The 19,104-nt window shown below is 44.3% G+C and overlaps 1 protein-coding gene across 2 annotated transcripts; it reads left to right on the forward strand.

Moving 5' to 3' along the window:
• On the forward strand, positions 1-16,848 carry LOC129385295 (uncharacterized). 2 transcript variants are annotated; one of them, XM_055071837.2, is made up of 5 exons: positions 1-307; positions 5,186-5,363; positions 9,412-9,618; positions 14,483-14,587; positions 14,857-16,848. In XM_055071837.2, the coding sequence occupies exons 1-5, from the start codon at positions 240-242 to the stop codon at positions 15,058-15,060; spliced, it is 762 nt and encodes a 253-aa protein (XP_054927812.1). In that variant the 5' UTR covers positions 1-239; the 3' UTR covers positions 15,061-16,848. The 2 variants fall into 2 exon arrangements, 1 of the variants encoding a protein (XP_054927812.1); XR_011895859.1 differs by lacking the exon at positions 1-307 and adding an exon at positions 4,125-4,145.
• The last annotated feature ends 2,256 nt before the right edge of the window (positions 16,849-19,104 follow it).

A 19,104-nucleotide genomic window follows, 5' to 3' on the forward strand; every position in this document is an offset into this window, starting at 1 on the left:
TACTACAGCTACAGGTGTTCTGTCTCTCCTGTAATGCTAGTTTTTCCTTGTGGAGTTTCTTTCCTGCAACACAGGCACACAGGACGGAGTAATCGTTTAAGTGGTACGCTGCAACAGGGTGGTTCTTTCGTCAAGGCTGGTTCCAACAGTCCCGTCACCGTCCGTCCCCATCTGCGTTCAGCACTCTTCTAGCAGTCGAAGCGGCTGCCAGGAAACGTGTGTTCTCTGTCGGCGACACCATGAAATGCTGCGTACTAGGCTGCAGTAGTCGTAGCGATGCCAAAGGTCCTGATACTTCATTCCATCGGTAAATACTTTTTCTTTATTAAACGCTGTTGCTATCTGTATAACGGTATCACAAATTTTCACTGACGCTTCCACCAACTTTTTTAGCGGACCGAGGAAGCAAATTCTAAAGCCTGGTTCGTGTGTATTCGTGGTACGTGGTTCGCATGCATTCGCAATGACACTTGCTTCCGCGATCACCTGTCGTGAGGCAGTTGTGCATCTGCAGAGGCTAATACGCTGACCCATGATGCAGCGTCTGGCCATGGTCGTCGTGCTCGAACGTGTCAGCTTGAGCATTCCTAAGTTTGTGCTTTGAGCTGGGTGAAGGAACGCCTGATGCGTAACATGAACGAAGAAGATACGGCTAGTACGGATGTCCGCCACGGCGTTTGGAATATCATTTCATTTAAGTGTCACACGTACGTCACTTCTGATCGCGATCGGGGCAGATCCGGGTGGAAATTCTTGATTGCGATTGGCTCCCTCGCGCATTCTGCGCAAAGGAGCCAATCACGACCGAAATATTCGATCCGGACCGAGCTTGATCGCGATCAAAAGTGCGCCGTGTGACACCTCCCGCTTGCAGACGACGTTCTCCCCGCCCGCGCACCGGCAGTTTGCGGACATTTCGTGCCGCGCTTGTGTCGTCTGCAAGCAAGAACTACAAAAGTTATTGGGTGTTTTCGCAGTGAAAATAAAAGAAGTAATCTCTGCACGCAATAAAAAATTACGTTGAAATAAATTATTATGAGTCTTACCGGCGCCACAATTACTGCCTCCGCCAACTTGCAGACCACACTTTTAACCCGTAGGTTTCTGGCGGCGGTAGACGAAAGTCCATCTGTTTGCTGCAATGGTGACGTTCCTGTGACGTTTTACTCGTCAGTATGCGCTGCTGGTGTGTGCCGTTCTGTACGTCGCGCCAGCGAAAAAAACACCCTGGAGTGTCCTTTCACGACATGTACCAGCAGACAAAGAGCTACGGGAACGATGGCTGCAATAAGTTATCGCAAGAAAGAACTGCGAGCCGAGATCAAATTCAATTTGGCCAAATGCAGCCTTAATTTTTTGGAAAGTGACTTTCACCAGGACATGAAGAGGCGCATGCTCAAGCAAGGTGCATGTGCCCAGTGTTTTCCCTCAGTATCCGTCCGACATGAAGAAGGAGCAGCCTAAGCTGAGGAGTTCTAACGTTACACAGAAAAGAAAGCGTGATTCCTCTACGGCCACGCTGTCTAGCTTTCCTGCGCCTGCTGAGGAAGTGCATTCATGCGCTGCATCGTCGTCAGACACGCTCGAAGTTTGCGTGAATGTGCCCTGTCATGCGCCGGAGCCCACGTGGCCTAGTCATCAGGTCACATCAGAAAGTGTATCTGCAGTCTGCAGTGATTACGTACCTGATAGTGCTCCTTTGTCATCAACAAGCGGGAAATGCATGAACTTCATTTTTCAAACTGATGCACAGTCTGTAGACGGGGCAGGCGCCCATGCCTTGAAATCAGTTGGCACTCAAGCTGAATGGAGAAGCTTCGCATCAGCCTTCCTAGAACGAAAGAAGTGGCACGAAAAAGAAAGGACCTGGAAGGCATGGAATGAGATGTTGCAGGCAACCGTCAACGTTTACAAAAAGGAACCACAACGCCTAAAAGAAGAGTGCAATGTCAACCAATTTCTTCAAGTCGCCGCAGTCTCAAAGCAGGGCAGTACGAAAGCCAGATTAATTACGTATCAGGTACTGGACTACAAGGCAAAAAAAAAAAACAATGTGGTCCGAAATCACTATACGACAGTAGATAATTTTGTGCAACCTTTCCACGAAGTCATATGAATACTCGAGGACAGAGCTCTTCGTACTCCCATGCAGAACGGTACTTCAAAAATACCTAGGAAGTACTGTAGGCGAAGTAGGTTTCAGTGATATTGTGAAAGAAAGGCTGAGTACCAAGACGGAATGCTTGGGGACGGAACAAGCCAGAATGTGTAGCCTCATCATAGATGAAATTAGCATCAAGCAGAGGCTCGAATAGATGTTGACATGGGAGCTCTGAACAAGGTTTTGGTGGCGTCTGAAAGGAAGGAGCTGGTGAACTCGCTCTTGTGCTTTTTGCTCTGTGGCTTGCATGCGCGGTTCAGGATCCCAGTAAGATACTTCTTTACGAGGACCTGTACTGGTGAGCTACTTGCAGAAACCACGAAGCGTGTCATCAGAAAGGCCTGGGAATTTAAATTGTTCAGATTGTGACTGACAACCATAAAATAAACGTCGCAGCCGGCTTGATTCTAAAGCCGGTCTGTTTTCTCACGAGAAAACACCTCTTTTCATCAAATATAGAAAAAATGGGAGTGAAGCCTGCTGTCCAGTTGTTTTCACTTGCCGCATAGAGTTTCTCACTTCATTACCTAGAGGGAAATCTGGCGCTGGCTGTGCTGTGGTATGCATGGGAATGCCGGTATATTGTGACTTCGGATTGGCATCGTTCTCGGAGAGACAGGACACCTTGAAGACGTGCTTGGCAAGTACTGTTCCGTCCGTCGCAATGATTCATTTTCTACTAAAACAGCACGTGAAAACCTGTTTTGGTTTTATTATTACGCAAAAACATGTTTTGTTTAACTATGAGAACTTGTTATTGCATGTACGATTATATGTTACGTAAAAAGTATCAGCGGGCCGCTAAAGTTGGAGGACAGACGACAAGGTTCGCGATCGCTTTAGAACAGTTTGTCGTCTGTTCTTGCTTTTGTTTGCTTCGTCATGCATTGTAGGTGAGTAAAGATGTAATATGCGTGAATGGAAACATTTTACGAAGATTTTACTTTGAGAATGCGTTATTTGTGTAGCCATATCCACGTTTTAGATGGAGCCTCGTACAACACCAGCCAACACGAGCCTCGCAGACACATATATCGTCATTCCCATGACGGCGTGATGCCCCCTTAAGAAACTCCCATAGACGGTGGCGCCAGATTTCCCTCTAGGTGTTATAGTGAGAAACTCTATGACTTGCCGTGACAGTGGCTTTGTCCTTTATGAAGGATCATTCAGGGCACACATGCGACACAAAGTTTGCCAGAGTCGGACCAACTGTGGAGTTCATGAAGAACATATGAAAATGGTTTGTCCTTATGGATGTTGGCAATTGCTAACAACATATTCACCATAATCATCCGAACTCCAAGCAGTTCTCTGATCCGGAGGACTCGAGACTTCACTGGCTGGAGCTTGTTTTCTTAGAATATGTTGAAGACTTGAAATTGGCAAGCGAACTGCAAAACCTTCTGATAAAAGAAACGTACCACACCCTGGTATTCACAACTGTTTCTAATGTTCAATGCATTAGGTTTTTTATTGGAGAGAGGATTCAAGCTTGCACTGACGCGTAAATTTTTGAGCGACCCCATAGAATTGCTCTTTGGGACCCTTCAGCGCAGTGCTGGGTGCAGTGACATGCTGGACGTCAGGACTATTTCTGGACTTGAGAAGATGCTGAAGATGGGAATTATCGCTGCCCATGCACCAGTAACGTACAAACTTCCTGCTCGTTTTTTTTTTCAGGCAACATTATTAGGAGCAGCAAGACGCACAGCATGTCAACAAAAATGCACCCACAGCAGTGAAACTAGTGCAACAGTCACTGCATGAACTGTGCAGTTCATCAAAACCTTTTTTTCCAACGCCAGACATTGCAGCGATTTCCCTTGTTGTGGGATACATATCCCGCATTGTGAGAGGGAAGATTAAGTATGAGTGCTGCATGTCGCTGGTCGCAAAAGCATAAGGGAGCAGTTATAGTGCGACGGATGGTTTGATCGCACACCAGGACAGAGGAAGTCTGTGCTACCCCACTCAAGAACTGGTGTGAATTCTGCATGCCCTGAATTCAGAGATTTGTGGACACGATGCTTTCAGAATGCGCATCCCTGCAGAAACCCTTGGAAACATGTTTAATGTACAGTGTTGACATTATTGTTGCCTTTCTAGCACTATTTGTGACCGTTGTGGCCTAAGCCACAGGTGCAGACTGGTAGAACTTGTAAGAGATTCATGAAGCCTCTTTTCACAAACTATGCCACTGACTTCATTGACAAGAATGCAGTAGCCAGGCTTTGTGAAAACATGCCACTGTCTCGCAAGTATTGTTGGCTTTGTTGGCTAAACGATAACGCACTTGTCGCTTGTACGTTACATTCGACACTGAACTGATCCACGTCCATGTTTATTGAGTTTTAGTGGTTCATATGTGCTTGTTTCACACGAGTTTCTTGTCACTATATCATTAAATTGTTTTTTTGCTTTCTTGCTTATTCCTGCGATTTCAATTTATTCTTAACTCAGGCTCTCGCCATCAGCAGAGCACTTCAGATGCTCCGAGAATGCGACAGATTTTCGACCGCTTATTTCCGTACTATTCTCTCATGCGGTAATATGGAGGTCTCGTAAACACGGAAGACTATAAAAGAAATAATAATAATAATAATAATAATAATAATAATAATAATAATAATAATAATAATAATAATAATAATAATAAACATTGCACAGGTTAGCAACAGCTCCAGCGCACCGCAGCCGCCACCGCGAGAAGAGGGTAATAGCGTAGTGCCACCATGGGGTCAGTTGGAGCAACAGAGCGACGATGGAACACCAATGGAAATGGGCGCGACGCAACAGGCACAGAAAAAATAGAGGAGGCGCTGCCTAGTGACATACCTCCTTGAACTTAAAGCGGAGGTGAAAGAGTCACAGCGCCATCTGGCTGGTTTTCCGTTCTTACTTTCTACATCTCTAGGGCAGGAGTCAAAAGGGATCAAAAACTACTCACTCACTTACTAACTACGTACCAGTAAGAAGAAAATTTCTGTGGAAATAAGTACCTCTTCATGCTTTCTGCTATAGGTTTCCAAAACAGCCTGGCCTGAGGAAACTGTGGATTGAGGCGCTACGTCGTCCAGAGGGCTGGTGTCCATCCAAATGGAGCGTTGTTTGCTGCCTGCACTTTAGTGCTGAAGATTTCAAGGATGATGTCACAGGCATGCGAAGACTCAACAGAAGTGCCATACCGATGCTATCCAGGGTAAGTGTCCCTGCACACGGCTACATGTTTGCTTCGCTGTTGCACTTTTGTATACACATTCTGTGTCCCCTATAATGTTATTCATTCCGTGCGTGGAGCCAATTGTGAAATCTGCAATTTTCTAAACTTTGGTTGATAACAGTAACCTACAGAAAAAAAAAGAAAACGTTTGTGCATATATATTTTATATTTTTGAGTAGGCTCTTTTATGATAATATTTTTGGTGAGTATAGCCAGGCATCTCTAGTGGTTATACAAGCACTATAAATTGCAGAAATGTGCAAGGACATGACCTATAAGAAAAAAAGTAGGTGTTTTACTTCTTATCACTCGGAAGCTTTCTGCCGGTTCAAGATGCGTGATATGTATAAGCGCTGAGAAATGATATATATGTTTAAAGGGAAAATCAGACATCCACCTGTTCGTAGCAGTTGCTACAAAGAAAACCCATGCGGGTTCCTCGAAAGAAAGGCCTCATAGTTGAAGAAAAATTCGTTCTGGTCCGGGACTCGAACCCGGGACCACCGCCTTTCCAGGGCAGCCCGCTCTACCATCTGAGCTAACCAGGCGGCTAGCAGATGGCAGGGCGAAGTCGAATTTGTTGACGTAGCAAATGAATAAAGGGAAAATCAGACATCCACCCATTCATAGCAATTGCTACAAAGCAATTAAAATACAAAGGCAAGCGTCAAACACTTGCCTTTGCTTCGTGTTGTCAACAAATTTGACTTCGCCCTGCCATCTGCTAGCCACCTGGTTAGCTCAGATGGTAGAGCGGGCTGCCCCGGAAAGGCGGCGATCCCGGGTTCGAGTCCCGGACCAGGACGAATTTTTCTTCAACTATGAGGCTTTTCTTTCGAGGAACCCATATGGGTTTTCTTTGTAGCAATTGCTACGAACGGGTGGATGTCTGATTCTCCCTTTATTCATTTGCTTCTCTCCACCTTGCGGGTTTCCACAGAACTACTACGTCAAATATATATGTATGTTTGATGTGTTTTCCTATACAAATGGCACAGAAAGTTCTTCGGTGTTAGACGTGGTGCCCGTGTTGAAGAATGTACAAGCATCTTAATCTTTTAAGGCATTGTGTGCTCCAAACAAGTGCGTCAACAGCAAAATCATTCATGAAAGCAACAATATTTAAAATGTGTCGCATGCATCTTGAAACTGTTCTGATTGGAATTATATTGCAAGTTTGAATAATGGGCTCAAAATGTTTTGGTAAAATGGGTAATAAGGTAGACGGTTGTGTGTGGTTGCTTGGTGCGAGTATGTCGTCGTATGTAGTGGGTTCACTTGTTTCATGGTTTTTCACATTGTGTTGCACCAGGCATAATATTAAGCACCTATCCAGGCAAGATGGGTACTTCTCAAGCCAGTTAGACATGAAATAGTTAATGTACTCACATGTAATCTTCCTCTAGTCAGTTTTCACATGGAGACCATTTTCTGTATACCTGACAAAACTCACTAAAGAATTGAAAATTCTTAATCTATTCTGCAGCTGTATGCTTTTTATGATTTTGAATATGCAAGAAATGAGGTGACACTAAGTTTTGAATCAACAGAATTCACTTGCGTCTGAAAGGGTTGAAGAAGCGTTAAAGCACACAATGCAGTTGAGATGTAGTGACGCCAGTATACGAATATCTAACTGTACGATATACCTTAGTGTCAACGCTCCCATCTTCCTGCCTCCTTTGTTCCAGTGTTCTTGACACTTCACTAGAGTGAAAATTCAGGCTGGTTGATTATTCATAATCATCTAGATGTGTATGTCTCATCTATCATACATCCCTCATGTTAACTGGTGTTCTTAGATGTTTGTATGCTTAAAAAAATGCTGGGACAAATTTTTTTTCCATTTTAATTTTTCTATTGGAAATCTGTTCACCCAGTAATTACACTGTGGTGCCTCAATTCCTCAAGAGCACAAAAAAATCACTTTTTATTACGGCCAGTTCAAAACGTGTTCCAAGTTAAAGTGCGCCTTTATACATAGAGCAGAAGATTATTCAGCTCACAAGAACCTGATGCTGCACTTTTGTTTTATGATGCACTGTGTGACCATGATACCGACAGTTGAGCCTGTTCAGCACTTAACAAGAATGAAAAAAGGAGAGAGGGTCCTACCGTGTTTCCAAGAGAAAGGCACAATCAGAAGGGCCAGTTTAGTGGCTTTCAGTGACACAGTCATTGTGTGGGATGACTGGCAATTGTTTGAGTAGTTAATGGTACCTATTGACCCGATCTTTGGTATTGGTTTCTTTAATGTCCTTCACTTTTAAAGCCACGATGAGCTGGGCATGCATTTTCACCGGCTTGTGTAGGAGCTGCCGTGATTTGCGACACTCCCGAGGAATTGAGGCTTCATACCGTAATTATTGATGGAACAAAGAATGTTAGGTGTCACTTTAAAAGACAGGAAGAGAGCAGTGTGGATCAGAGAGCAAACGGGGATAGCCGATATTCTAATCTACATTAAGAGAAAAAAATGGAGCTAGGCAGGTCATGTAATGCGTAGGTTAGATAACCGGTGGACCACTATGGTTAGAGGATGGGTGCCAAGAGAAGGGAAGTGCAGTGGAGGAAGGGCAGAAGACTAGGTGGGGCGATGAAATTAGGAAATTCGCAGGTGCTAGTTGGAATTGGTTGGCGCAGGACAGTGGCAACTGGAGATTGCAGGGATAGGCCTACGTCCTGCAGTGGACATAAAATAGGCTGCTGCTTCTGCTGCTGCTGATTACTGTAATCTGAACACAGTATGTTATTGTCGATATTTATATAAGGCACACAGGGTAGCAGGGGTGAGACTGCACAAACGTCTCGCTTTATGAATGGTCACTTTGCCTCCTTCATTACTGAGTAGGCTGTGTTCATTTGCACTACCGCCTTACCGAGCTGAGGAAAGCACGACGCCAGCGAATCACGAGAGCACAAGCGATTGTTCAGAAAGCAGGATGCTTGTGTGACCTCATCCCAGGTGTAGAGACATGTTGTCAGACACATTTGAGTGTAGATGGCCTTGTCTACACTTCTCTTTTGCTGGTGAAATGATAGAGCAAGTGCATTTGTACAAGTGCACAAATGCGTGTTGGCTAGGAATGCAGCTCGATCGAAGGCCACTCGATGCACTGGAGATCCATTTGCTATTTCCTGTCAAAATGTTTAAATGCGCTTATCGCTATGCACTCCTTACTACAGTGGAATCTGAGTTCTTGTGCAATCACATGTGTAAGCACTAGTGAAATGTTACTACGTTTTAGTAACTTGTATTCCACAATTCCATGCATTTTAAGCTTTAGCCATTTGTTTCATATGAGCATTTTTTTTTCACCTGTTCAGTTCTACTTTTCTCATATTTTATGTTGTAGTCGTGTTTCATTATCAGTATTTTGTTAGAGGACTACCCTGAAACTGGATTATTGCTGCATGTAGCAGCCTCAATTGAAGGATGTAAAGTATCACAAGTTTTTATAATTAAATATTAGATAGTCAGATAGTTAGATCTTTATCAGTAATTGCCAAGCTGCCCGAATGACCACTGGCACAGTGCTTCTCCAGCAAAGATGTTCTGTATGACTGAAGCATGTGATTGCCCCGTATAGCAATCAAAACGAGGGTTCTTAGAGTACTTGCAGGCGACTTTCGGTAGCGATGAAAGGAAAGCTATGGGGTCACAGCTATTGCACATGTGTTACTATCCCAAGTAATCTGACATAGCCTGACAGCGCTCTCAGTTTCCTGGAACAAATACAGAATCAGCGTGGCTTTCACATGCGATGGTTTCGCATTTCTCAAATAAGGAAGAGAAAAGCAGTAAAGTCAGCACTATGTTATCAGCAACATCTGTAGAAAAGATGTTTTCTGTTTTTGAGCCTAACCTAATGCGGACGAGAATGTGGGAAAGTTTGCGGGAGTGCTTGTGCGCATCTTGCCTCTATAGCTTTCCCTTCAGTGCCACAGAAAGTTGTCTGCGAGTGTAGCAGAGGTATGTGGTAGCTAACTTGATTGCACTCACATTGTCTGCGCCTTTCTGTTGCAGAGACTGAAACTAGGGGAAGCAAGTGACACAGCAGGCCTTTCTGGTATCGCTGCCAAAACTGCTGCTCCTGCTAAAAATGAAGTGACGGTATTCGTGCTGCCTGTGGACCCACGAGATGTGCAAACAGAAGAGGCTGGTATACTCGAGAGGGCTGGAGCCACGTCTTCAGGACAGAGTACAGCTGAACAAAGCAGTTCTGAAGCTGCTGTGAGTAATACCATAGTGATTTGCAGTATGCAACCAAATGCTTTATAGGAGCTTTATTACCTAACATTGAGCTATGGAATTTTATAACGCAGATTTCACAGTGTGACAGTGTTAATAAATATAGTTTCGTATGGTACCCAGGCATAAATTTTGGGTTTGCTTCTACATAGAGCCTTTTATATACCAAGTGTTTCGTGATGTAACTACCAAACTTTAAAAATAGGGTAAGATCAATAGCATATTGTTCGTAGTCATCTTGAGTTGCTGACACTACTTTTTTTGGAGTGTGATTAGTTAGCTAATTGTATACATTTTTTGCCGAAAATTTTTAAGGGTTCATTTTCTAAAATAAGTTGTATTCGAAAAGTTGTAGTCCTGCCGAGAAATACCAAATGAGGTTCTTTACAAGACTTTCATTTACGTGGTTCTTTTTTCTGGAATCTGAAATATGAAAAAAAATTGTCTGTGCTCTCTTGCACATCTGGTTGGCAGTGCTCTCAACCATGTTTTCATAGAACGAAGTCTATGCCCGTTACAAAAAAAGAAGAGATTGATCATGGCATCCATCATACGCCTATTTTCATTATCAAAATGAAACTCCGCCACGGTCGTAAATAAAAAATAGGCCAGCGCTGAACACAAATGCAGACACTCTCATTCTGTTTTTTACAACAGGCATGCAGGCTTCATTCTTTGGAAACAGTTGGGGAGCTGCGATCCAGACGTACAAGTGCCCAGCAATATCATTTTTCACATTTCGCAGGCTTTCTTCAAGGCCCATAGAAACAATATTGGTTAAGGGAGAACTGATGCATTTATTGGGCTCTGTTTCTTGTCCTTAATTGGAGACTGCTGATGCAGTAATCATAGTAAAGAAACTCCTTTGGTCTATCGCATGACAATTGTTTAGGTATGTACTTTTATGTTACAAACAGTTGTGATTTCAATTTCGAGGAGAACTTAGTGCCGCATCACGTACGAGGCATGCTTGGAAACAATGATCATGTGAGCCCGCAGACCTGTGACACATGCTGGTACACACCGTCTACTATTCGTGTTTTGTCTGCTACTTTGGTGGGAAACCTGTGTATTGCTACGCCACCGCAATGCTTTGTTGGGCGTAAGTTTGCTATGCAGTATGATCTTGCCATTAGAGAGTTTTAGTGTGTCCACAAACTTCTCACCGTTTCCGATTTACTGGATAACCGGAGAGGTGTATGACAGGAACAGCTCTTTTAGCGACATCTGGTGAAGCAGTGTCTAACCAGAGTGCACACAAAACTTACCGTATTTACTTGCATAACGAACGCATTCGCGTAGTGAACGCAGCCCCCACTTTTCCAATCAAGAAGTGAGTTTTTTTTTTGCTTGCACAATGATCGCACCCTGAACTTTCTGCCGTGAAGTAGGAGACACACGGTATGATTCAGCGTCTGATGTGGCATCCGGCGAGTGCGATTGTGTCCGACGCCGTGCTGGACATTAAATTGCACAGTGTATCCTACTTTTATTGCGATAGCAATTATATGGATGCTCCAGGCTCATTTTTGCTGCTGTCATCGTAGCTAGGCGCCGCATGATGTGGGTGTGAGTGAAAGCACTTAAGGGAAGCTGACGATCACGGCTCAATCTCGCGTGCCGCCTTTCGTCGCGCAAAACGGCTCGTGGGGAAGGTAGGGGCGAGGGTGGGGAGTTGGCGTGGCGTTTTACTCCAACTGCAATTGCGCATTGCGTGGCCGCGGCGTGCCCTGTCTTCTGCGTTATCTGCGTTATAAAATTCTGCGTCGAGGGCGAGTCGGGGGCTCATACCTTCGTGCATGCTGCGTTCTCGCCGCTCACTTTGCGTTGAAGCGAATGTTTAAGTTTATAGGGCCGATAAAACTACTATCCTTGCTTTGTGTAGCTGTCTACACATTTGCTATCGCAATCGATGGTTCGCATTTTGGGAGACTCTGACTTTTTTAGAGGTGGCCGCGGGGAAAAAAAGGAGAATCGCTCAATTTTACCCCGCATAATGAACGCACCCCCCAACTTTGCCCATTTTTTTCGGGGAAAGAAGTGCGTTCATTATGCAAGTAAATACGGGACGGCAACTTACATATTGTTGTAAGGACGGAAGAAGATGAGCATAAAGTGCGCTTGTCTTTGGAGCGGTTCGGTGTGAGTGTGGCAACCCTGCTCCCCTTTTCATCAGTTAACCTTTAAACGCACCCCATCACAACCACATTAACTCTATGATCGTAACAATGTTCCATCAAACTGCGGCTCTAAAGCATTGTTAACAATGCAATCATTAACATACTGTACTTTTACAATAATTCCATTTGACAATGATGTACCCCAAAATTTTTTTCTAACACATTGTAGTTGGACAAATTGCCACAAGACGTTGCCAACAGGTTTGCTACTGCCAACCATGTCACGTACACTTCTTGTGTGGTCAATGCAAGACACCCATTGTGAACAGTGCTGAAACGTCTTCCGAATGCCGAGACAAGCCAGTGATGTCGCACGCCACCAGAATTAATCGCCGAAACTAGTGACATAATATTGTTTATACCATGGTTTATATATAGGACCTAGACTGATAGCTACGTGGATGGGTGCTGCACTTTCCAATTCTCCGCTTGCACAGATTTCAAATTAAATTGAAACTCATTCTACACTGCATTTGCCATTGATGCTTTACAGATGATACTTAGGAGCTTTTCAGTTTTATAACTAAATATAACTACTAAATGTAACTACTGTAATTAGCTAACTGATTGCATGCCAAAAATAGTAATTTATATAGCACTAAATAGTAATAATAATAAAAATAATAATAATAAATATTGTAATGAAGAGTAATTAAGACAACTACAAACTGTATGCCATTGGTCTCATTTGCCGAAGATGCGCCACGGATAGGAAAGACTATTTGATTCAAGGATTCACCATTTGTAGTTGTCAAATATCCATTTACAAGGGGTAACAAGGGAATACATTACAAGGGAATACAAGGGGTAACAGCACTTGTCGGAGCCTACAGGCAGAAAGTGGTGACTGTACCGAAGCGCTTACAGAGTGTTGGCTCTTCAAACTGCCGAGCTCTACACTTTAGCACAAGAAAACGGCCACCACATCACATTTCAGTGGATTCCCAGTCACTGTGGTATACAGGGCAACGAACTGGCCGACGCCGAAGCGAAGAAAGCACTCGAAGAACGAGAGTCACTGCTTTCAATTCCTTTTTCAAGAGCGGACGCCAACTGTCTCCTCTCCAGTGTCATCCGAAAATTGACAGCACAGCACTGGGACAATCCGGATAATCGCCACAGATGACTCCAGAGATTGGACCCTGCCATGAATTTTAGGCTACCACCGAAAATTCATCGAAGCTGTGCCAGTCTTCTGCACAGACTAAGGCTGGGGGTAGCGTTTACGCGCGGATACGTGCACCTCATGCGACGCACCGAGTCTCCACACTGTGAGGTGTGCGATGTGCCTGAGACTATAGGTCATCTGCTTTATGACTGCCTTAAGTACGTGGAAGAGCGTGAAAGGTTGGACAACGACCTTACGCGTCTCGACAGCGCACCGTTGTCGGAGGACGTTATTTTAGGCCCTTGGCCAGATGCTCGATCAAGTTTCAAGGCCATTCAGGCATTACTGAACTTTTTAAAAACTACGGGCTTGGATTGCAGACTTTGAGCATGCCAAATTGCTTGCGATATGTTCTACATCTTCCTTCTATCGTCATCGTCACCCATCATGCACCTCTTCTCTCTTTCTTTCCCTCTTCCCCTTCCCCCAATGCCGAGTAGCTGGCTAGAGGAATATACCTCAGGCCGACCTCTCAGCATTTCGTATCATTAAACTTCTCTCTCTCTCTGTACCGAATGATTCTGCTGCGGAGAGGTGCCTGTTGCTGAGAGAACATATAGAGTAGCTATATTTTGGCTCAGTAATTTCCATTCATTGAATAAGAATGCCTCATTTTTAGGCAGCCTACTAATTTCATTTCTCATTTTAGGCAAAGCAATTTATTATGCTATTCGCATCACCTCATGGTGTTTGCATCCTTTTAAAATGATGCGTGATGCTGTAATATACTTTCCTCCTTCAACATCTGGCGACATGTTGTTGCTGTGTTTCATTACCATCATTGCCTTGATGTGCCTTATGCAATTACCTTTCAATTGTGTGTTAACAAGGTCCTGATTTGACAGGATTACCATATTTACTCATTTAAGGCCCCTGAATTTTTAACCGGCTGCGGACCTTACTCTAGGTAGGCTTATGGTTACACAGTAAAGGCTTGAACTGTGCTCAGATCACTATGCAAATAAGTGAAACCACTGGCAGCCGACTATGAACACATTTAGAGTTGCCAACTGATTTTTTTGGACACAGATGAGTGCAATGTTGTGCGGAATTAGCGGAAGCTTGAGGGAATTAACCAGCACGTGGCAAGTATGCATGTGACGCTTATGAAACTTTTTTAAATTTTCGCACTCCGAAGTAGGAGTGCTTGCCTTACAGAAGGCAGGCCTTACACAAGTAAATAAGGTAAATCATTGTCCTGAATGGCATTGCATGTATCAAATGATGTAAGTAAGCCATTCTTTTTTTCCTAAATTGACTCTGTGGAGCTTTTCTATTTCACTTTGTTTAGGAACGAGAGAACATTCTGTATATATTAGGTCGTTTTGGATATTTAGACAATTCGATTTGGAAATCCCGCATTTTTAACACCGTTCATGTATGGCAATGATTAGTATTGCCGCCATTATTGCCACCTTGTTCTGCACTCTTTCTGGCTAAACCAAGGTTACTGAAGCTGCCTGTCCTGCAATTTTTTCTATGCTCGCATCTTATGCAGGTGTCCTGTTCTGAGCGCCCACACAATGGAAAACCTGTGCATCCATCCTTACATACCATAGAGATTGTATATACACCTGAAAGCAGCAGGGAAAGGGAGCATACTGTAAGTATCTGGAAGGCTAAGTAGTCCATTAAATAATGTGATTGTATTTAATAAGTTGTCTAAGTTTTATTATAATTCATTGCATATTTAAGTCACGTAATCAATCACAAAGGCCACTTGATTGCAGTACATTAGTAATGCAATTGCTGTCTTGAAGAAAAAGAACTTTAAATGGTTCCAACACATTTTCTTTGTGCTTATTAGTGATGTAGTGGTAATTTTTTTTTGAACACACATATTTCCATTTCAAGATGCACTGTATATTGCAGGTCACGCCTCTACAAAAAACTCTTGAGGAACTTCTACGTCAAGAGGTACAACGGTATGCAGCCATTAATGCTGCAAACAAGAAGAAAATTAAACTTCTCCAGCAATCCCAACGGCGCCTGAAACGCAGAGTAGCTGACCTTGAAAATGAAATCAAGAGCCTTGCACAAGAACATGATGTTGTGATGAAAGTTCTGAAACAATGAAAAGTTTTGCTGTCCGTAGAGAAGACCTGTTGATGTGCTGGCTCGCACACACGTACTATCGCGCTCAGTATGAGCTACACCACGCGAGCGCGTGGCCGAGTGCTCTGCAAGGTTGTACAGTGGCGCCGATTGTGCCGTGTTTTCGAGCTATCTGGAGAGGGTGTAGCTATTCCAGCAAGCGCGCTGGAACCCTCGTCCCCGCTTATCTGGAGGACACCTTATCTGTTTCTTGTTCACTTTGATTTCGCTGAAGCAGAAACTGCAAGATCATGCAGCGTTTCTGCCACCGACCAGACGTGGCGTGTGAAGGTTATCAAAGACAGCGCTTTTTTTGTCCAAGGAGGCCTGTGCGTTTAGACATGATTTTAGCACTGATAATGCGCCTCAGCGTCCAGCGTAAAGGCGGAAGCAGCCACGACGTGGGCCATGCATTGTTTTCGACAGAGTGTTAGCATAGCCCCGGTACTAATGCGGCAACGCGTTGCCATTGCTGCCACCACCGTTCTTTGTACTATAGCAACATTTCACATTTGGCCGGAGCAGCCTACTTTGTTGATTTGCCGCAACTCCTGGGGCCGTGCGTCGTTTTCATAAACTTACCACCGTGCGTGATGGCTCCAGAACACACCACACCTTCTTAAGATGCATTAAATGGTTCCGAAATTTTAGAGTGCACTATCACTATGGCCCCAAACCCCGATTTCGCCGATCATTACCGGTATTACCAGTATACACTAATTTCCAGTCAGCTCATCCAGAGTATACTTTTCCTAGATACATAAACGCAAGGTGATATGCAGGTTATTTTTGTCTAGGGTACTTAATTGCCTTTCCGAAAAGTCGTGTGGTGTGGTTTGGTTTATGGGGTTTAACGTCCCAAAGCGACTCAGGCTGAGAGATGCCGTAGTCAAGAGCTCCGGAAATTTCGACCACCTGGGGTTCTTTAACGTGCACTGACATGAAAGAGTCATGTGATCAGTCAAAGATATATTCAGCCCGAATAAAAAAAAAGATTGGTTCGCACTAAGACAGCTTGCGTGCTGTAAATGCTAAAACGAGATGAATTAAGAAGTCGATCACTGTTGGGCACCCGGGACATTTTGCGAGCTGACGAACGTATTCCTTTTTATCAATCTGACACACCAGATAACACCCACTGTGCGGACCGACGCGGGCCCGATTAGGAAGTTTGGGCGTCCACCTACGGCTACAGTTATCATTTTCGAAACAGATATCAACACCAGTCTAAACGAGGGTAAAGGGGAAAGCAAGCAAGTGGAGGTGATGTGAGCTTGCTGGAACAGTTACACCCTCTCCAGATAGCTCGAAAACACGCCACTATCGGGGCTACTGTACGACCAGACCGAGCGCACGACCATGCGCTCGCGCGGTGTAGCTCATACTGAGCGCGATAGTACATTGAACATACCAGTTCGTTATGAAAGTCAGCTTTATTTATTTATTTGTTTATTTATTTATGTAATACATCCTGCTGACCGCCATGTGGTCCAAGCAGGACAGGCGCGTGTGACGAAATGCAAATAAGTACAATGTACAGTTCGGTAGATGACAGTACTGCATTGCACATGACAGAATAAAAAAGGTTCCAATCGACATCAAAAGGGAAGACAAGCGTTGACCTACAACTGAGTTTACTGGAAGAACAAAACTGTCCCTTTCTTACCTTGTGTCCCATCTTGTCGAGCAGTTTGTATCAATGCATCTGCTCCAGCTTTCCCAGCTATCGACATTATTAAAGAAAGTTTAGATGGTTTTTTGTTCTTTGTAGCTCGAGTCTCTCAATTTTTTTAGTGGTCATGACCTCAGTCGATGACACAGTATGCATGTCTTAGAATAAATAAATCTAATAGCCTTTCTTTGCATAGCTTCAACTTTGATGATACTGTAGTAATAACAACTCATGAGAGCTGTGACACACAGGCAGATTGCCCATACCAAATGGCCTTTAGTAACTTTACTAATTTACATTACTTTGAGTATTTACACCATCAGACACCTCCCCCGCACCTCCACCAGATATGTTACGTAAGAAGACGCACATGAAAAGCTATACACAAGTATATTTACAACGTAATACGCCGCACTTGGCCAAGAGGCAACAGCCCGCGCTAGCCTCCAATCGTCGTCATCGTCTTCTTACTGCTCGCCTCTTCGTCATTGGAAATACTATTCCGTAGCAATATGCAACATTGAGGTTGAGGTGTGAAGGCGAAAGCCACAAAAGGCTTGACTAAACACACACACACAAACACACACACACACACACACACACACACACACACACACACACACACACACACGCACGCACACACAGCTAACGTTTATTCCCACGAGTTGAGAGCATTCACTGCCACGTTGCATTTCTGTTCACCTAGAGGTTACCTGTATGTTAGAAACATGTTTTATACTTGCTGTACCCAAAGACTTTGTCAGTGTGGTACCAGCATGTTGATGCAGCTTGTGGGTTTTCCAGAGAAGCATTAATTGCACTAGAACTTAAAGTGCTGGAAAACGCTTAGGCCGGCTGTCTTACACTCTGCTAATTGGTAGTTGACGAAATGGCCATCCCAAGACGAATTTCCATGGCTACATGAAAGGGACACTAAAGAGAAAAATTAAGTTTAGCTGTATTGACAAAGTACCTTTCTGTTTTCCTGAGGCCTAATTTTGTAAACCTGAGTAGATGCAAAAACGAAGGATGAGTGGTGACACCACATTTAAGTTCCCGCGCCAACACGCAGCCATGATATCGTAGATTCTGGCCCCGTCTGCTCGGGCCCATGTAGTTAGCTTATTATTGGTAAAAATGGACTATGTTGTGTTCTAAAAAAATCCAGACTGAACTTATCAAGTCTTAAGAACTTTAACAGAGCCACAATGGCCTAAATATGTGAAATTGATTGAAATTCGGGACGTCGCACTGTTGTATCGGCGCTGATAGTTTGCCGTAGAATTAAAACAATTTAACTTTAAATGGGCTCTGAACCACCCCTCGGGCTTGGTGAAATAAGATGGTCTGCAGGTAGCATAAGCTGCTGTGAACATTTCAGCCGCTGTCGTAGGCAGTGCATGAAGTGAAACGGAGCGCGATGTAACTTTTCTCTCAGACGCTCTCTTTTCAACAGAAGTCTGCTCCTCATTCTCTTCTAGATGCTTTAGTTCGAAAAAAAAAAAAAAAAGAAAAGCGGATTCCCATACATGGCTGCTATTGGTAGCTGCAGTCTGCTACGTAGCGTAGATACCATGACCACTGCGGTGTGCCACCACGAGTCCACTGGCTAAGCGCACTGTGGCTTGCTGAGGACAATCACGTTTGGCTAATGCTTAGCGTGTTGTAGACACCAAAATCGGAAGTCATGGCTGCTACGTTAACATCCAAAATGAAATTCGAACTGCGCACCGCAGAAGGCGAAGCGTTGTGGGCACGCCCCGCTCCGCCGTAGCCTTCGCAGCGATGTGGCGGAGGCGAGTGGCGATGTGGCGGAGGCGAGTGCAATCTGCACGTATTGCAAGGAACCGGGCGCGCTGCTCCGTGGCCCCCGAGATACTCGGGCGCCGGCGCGCGCAAATGGCGGACGCCGTGGCCGGTCTATGAATGGTACAAACACACTCTGGAAAAGGTGTTTGTCTGAGTTTTCACGTAACAGAATTGTGTTTTCTCGTATAGTTAAATGACAACCTGACGCTATCACGTCTGTTGGTGGTGTGTATGTCGTACTTTACGATTTTTCTACGTATTTTAGCTAGAGAAATTCAGTTAGTTCAGTAAGCTAGCTCCTTGCGCCATATGGAGGGCCTGGGTATGGGTGGTTTGAAAATCTTTTTGCCGAAACGAAATCCGACACCGGATTTTCTGCGACACGGGGCCCTAAACGCTGTCGCGTTAAAAATGGCGACTTCGTAGAATATAGCTACACTCGGCAAAAGTTATCACTCTGCACGTTCCGCGTTGCTTCGCTGCGCGCCAACAGCGTTCACCCGCACAAGCATGCACGTGAGGCCATAGAGAGAATATATGCGTTA

The sequence above is a fragment of the Dermacentor andersoni genome, chromosome 7 (genome assembly GCF_023375885.2).
Source record: "Dermacentor andersoni chromosome 7, qqDerAnde1_hic_scaffold, whole genome shotgun sequence".
Taxonomy (NCBI): Eukaryota; Metazoa; Arthropoda; class Arachnida; order Ixodida; family Ixodidae; genus Dermacentor; species Dermacentor andersoni.